Source organism: Morus notabilis, unplaced genomic scaffold, assembly GCF_000414095.1.
Source record: "Morus notabilis unplaced genomic scaffold, ASM41409v2 Scaffold888, whole genome shotgun sequence".
Taxonomy (NCBI): domain Eukaryota; kingdom Viridiplantae; phylum Streptophyta; class Magnoliopsida; order Rosales; family Moraceae; genus Morus; species Morus notabilis.
The window spans coordinates 90,125-94,799 of NW_010367841.1; the positions used below are offsets into that span (position 1 = coordinate 90,125).

At 32.3% G+C, this 4,675-nt stretch overlaps 1 protein-coding gene across 1 annotated transcript in view; it reads right to left on the bottom strand.

Annotated features, from left to right (window-relative positions):
• The window catches only part of LOC21403491 (UDP-glycosyltransferase 86A2), a 6,969-nt gene extending 5,717 nt beyond the window's left edge, over positions 1–1,252 (bottom strand). The window contains 1 exon segment of the mRNA XM_024175683.1: positions 1,146–1,252. Within this exon segment, the coding sequence (XP_024031451.1) occupies positions 1,146–1,252 (107 nt within the window).
• Positions 1,253–4,675: the final 3,423 nt, after the last annotated feature.

Here is a 4,675-nt window from a genome sequence, read left to right on the forward strand (position 1 = left end):
TTGTATGAATTCGGGATTATGATTTTGATATTTGAACTATGATTTTCTTATATTGTTGAAATTTAGTATATGTTTGTGATTCTTGTTATGAGTGGCACATCTTGCAGCTATGGTGTGCCGAATTCTTTTAAAGTTGTTTTTCTGCAAGTTTAGATTTTTAGATCACAAGAAAAATAAGCCGTTATGTTGCCGAAATTTAGTTAGAAAATGAAAATTTTAATAAGTTCATTAACAAACTTTAATGAATAAAAGATAATTGTGTTAATAAATAATAAAATTAAAATTAATTAAACACATTAATAAATTGTTATGTCTGTTGTTGTGTATAGTTGAAATGCCGATTGACAAAAGTTAGATTTATTTGAGGAACTGATTGTCGGATCAATATTGGAATGGGTTATATGCTTTTATTGAGGTCGCCAAAAATTATGAAATTTCAAGTGGCCATATCAGCTGTCCTTGGCTATATTAGGTGAAGGTGCTAGAGTTGATGGCTAAATTGCAGCCCAACATCCAATTACCTACGAATGATCGTCCAGAACCAGTTGCCCTAGACGCTCCTCTGCCTCCTTCAGATGATGACGATCTTGATGACGATTCAGATGCTGGCGATGCTGCAAACTTAGACGATTAGTTCCGTTATATGTACTTTTTTATTTTTCACTTTATTTAGACTTTTATATTTTTTTGAACATTATATATGCACTTCATGTCGTATTCATAATATATTTTATAAATTTATTTAGATTTACTGTTTTTAATATTAATTTATATTTCACTTTTAATGTATCTTAATAAATTCTATTGAGTATGTAACATAATAATATTTAATTAAAAATATTAAAAATTAATTAATTGCTATTTTTTAAAAATTATAAAAAAAATTAATTTCGGTTTTTTGCGACGACTTTTTTAGACTTGTCGTCGCAAAAAAAATAAGATTATTTGTGACGACAATTTGAAATGTCGTCGCAAAAAATCTTTCATATCACGAAAAATTTGCAACGATGTATTAGCGACAATTGTCGTCGCAAATACATTTACAACGACAGTATGTTGTCGCAAAAAACGTTTTTGCGACGAATTATTTGCGCCGACAAATTTGCGACGCCATGTCGTCGCAAAAAACCTTATTTGCATCTAGCTTGATTGCCAGATGGACGGACGGGATCATGTGGCCTTGTAGTGGGTAGGGGATGAAGATGGCGTGAGGCTTTTGAATATTAACATGGCTGGCGCTAATTTCCGCCATTACTATATATGATGCTGATGATCACACAAAGATATATGCAGAGACCAGAAGCTGGTGATTTTCAATATCAGTTCGGTCGCCGAAAAAGATTAATTTGGATCTTGTTCGAGCCTAGGTATATCATGACTCCATTATTATAGATGAATTTGACCCAGACGGTGTTTGTATGTGGCTTATAGGAATTAATGAGTGGATTACCTCTGTTTGCGGCCTTGCAGTGTAACTGTGAGAAAAAAAGGAAAAAAGAAAAAAAAAAGAAGCTTAAGTTGGGTCTTTTCAAGGTATAAAAAATAAGTTATTATGTACTAATTAACAAAATTTTATGAATATTATATGGAGTTTCTATTATATATGCTGAGGTATCTCTACTCGCTAGTGTTTGTTTTTGAACATCTAGATGGCATCAAAATTATATTAATAAAGATCAAAGTTGTTATTGCAATATCGATAGGATAACTTTATACGTAACTTACCCCCATAACATAAAATCATCTTGAATTTATCTTTTATACAACTAAATGGTATATATGTCACGTGTATTTACTTAGTAATACCGGATACGTGTAGCAATGTGCAATACGTACTATACAAATATAAGTTTTCGTTTTGGAGAGTAATATTTCTCAAAGAGGAACGATGCTATATAGGGTATAGAAGATTTTGTGTAGATATTTCCAAGTGCTAGTTAGTTTAATAGTTTCGTATATATGCGCAGAAGGTGAGCCAATTTGCTGTTATTTTCTCTTTATATTAAAAAAGAAAAAAATGTTGTTGTTTTCCTAAATATAGTAGGAACGAACTCCTACTCGCCGGATAAGCCAAATAAGTAGCTGGCCACCATCAGTTACTTGCTGAAAAGCAATGCTATAAGATATTAATAGTGTTTAGCACCACCCACTAATAAAAAGTGAGTCCCGTTGAGACTCACAATAAAACTCATTTTGTATTAATGACGGTGCTTAATATCAGTAGTGCTTCTAAGTATTTTCTTATAAAAACGTTAATATAGTGTAGCCATCATCTAATGCTATTAATGACAATATAAATTCATCTTCGTTTGTCTACATCTTCTTCTTCTTCTTCTTCTTTCCCATTTAATTAGCACAAAAAGATGACTTTAACATGTGGTCTAGTTTGGTATGACTATATGACTAGACCTTGTTAAAGTCATATATATATATATATATATATATATATATATGTATGTGGGACAATTCAATATATATAATTACCAAACGTAGCACTAGCTCACTTCCACGAACTACAAGATGTAACATACATATGCCAAACGATGGTTATTTCTTACCTGTGTTTCATTCCGTGTGCACTTGTATTCTGCCATTCACATAAGAAAAATCTTTTCTATCTGCGAAAGCGGACAAATACATGCAATGGAGTTCTCGTCCAAAAAATCCGTTCATACGAGTAGCTAGGTTTTTTTTTTCGGTCGAATATAGAACCGAAGAAGAGCAGAGACAATCAAATGGGAAAATTTCATATTTTTACTTTTTGTATACTATTAGACCACCGCTTTAATTGAATGAAACCAATCTATTGCTATAGTACAGTGTATATATATATATATATATATTGTGTTTATATGAGTGAATAACACCTTCGAATTAAGACGGGTCAAAGACCAACGGAAGCACAATAACAAAGAGGCAGAGCCTCACACACACAACCCTCCAAGAAATGGGAAAAACCAGGCTCAAAGGAGCCTCATCACGTCCAGGCAACAACCTACTCTCAAGGGTGAGAAAACCGATCGCCATTATCCATGGGCCAAAATATTTCATATTCTACGAATCCAAAGAAAACGACGTGACGAGCATGGACATTGAATATAATCACGACATTATTTATTAATAAGTTTGGGAAGTAATTGTTAGGTTTTTAGCTTGTAAGTTCGAAAGTCGTTAGTTGATAATTAACGTAACCTGTTACCCTCTTTAGAATCGTGTTATGCCATGCTTGTGAGTCTTGCCATTTAATATCCCAGCCTATCTATCATAGCTCATATGGATATAGCGAACCATAATCTACTATAACATTTAACACAGCTAAAAGTTCTAATTAAGCTTAACACTTAATGATGTTTGATAATTCAACTGCCACCTTCCCTTAAAAAAATTATTATTTTTTCATTGTTTCGTCATTCGTGCTAAAAGTCTTGAAACTTAGCCGCATACAATCTGCCACGGAACACCCCTATTCATCCTCATATTATTAAAACTTCATTATTCATGTGAAGTGAATCCCGTTTGGTGGATAGGTGTTACCTAATTTAGCAGGACCAACTACTTTGTGAGTGTGAGGTTTTATCTCCATAGAAATTGTCATCATTTTGTCCACCATCTTATAATGTTGTGTTGTGCAGTGAGCAATTTTTTTTTTTATTAATGTAGAGTGCGAGATTTGAACTATACACTTTAAGATAATATAGATTTACCGTTGTATTATGTCTTATGGTTTACGGAGTAAAGAGGGAAAAAAAGCTCCATTTATTCTAAGCAATTAGATATTACAATATTACTCATAGAGACAAATGCATCGCCCTGAAAAGGGTGGGAAAGGAGAATAATAATTTGGGATGGTACCAGAGATGAGAATAGTATCTTATCCTCGAATTGTGACAGAAACAGAGTAAGAAAAGCACTCTCCAACCGGCCTTCGTCCTGATATGTTGGGAATAGTGTCCTAAAAGCATGAGATGTAATAGGATATTTATTATTTAATTAATAAAAGAGTTTATTCATCATTTTATGTGCATATATTTATGAATATTTGATGAATATCAAATGAAAATTCCGTGATTATTTATGTAATCTTAAACATTGTATATAAGTGTTGTATACGAGAGGATAATGTTTAAAGATAATAATAAAAAATGTTGTTCATAATGAATTTAATTAAAGTTCAGAATCTTTAATTAAAACATTATTAATACATGTCATTCTCATTTAGAATGGAACGGTGCTATCCGCAATGTTAATATGGTGAGATATTGAATGAGTGTATTTCGCATAATGAGATTGTGTGGAACAGGGACACATACACAATATGAATTTCTAATAATTTCCGTTAAGCATAGAAATTCTAATTGAGTCTACCGATGGTCATATATAGAATGATCTTAATCCTGAGTTTTTAACAAACTCTTATTTATGGATTTGTGTCTTTTGATTTACTCGGTACGGATTCCGATACCTTGAATCATATTCCTTGTATTTTGGAGACATGATGAAATAGGTAGCCGGGAATGTTATTATACGAGATGGAATCCATTCCTTCTTGAGAAAGAAGTAGATAAATAATTCTCTTGAGTGTTGATTCGGTACTTGGATTAGTAAGAGCGCTCTGGTTCATGAATGTGTTTTATGAATCACTATCCATTAGAGAATCAATGGTACTTAAGGATGA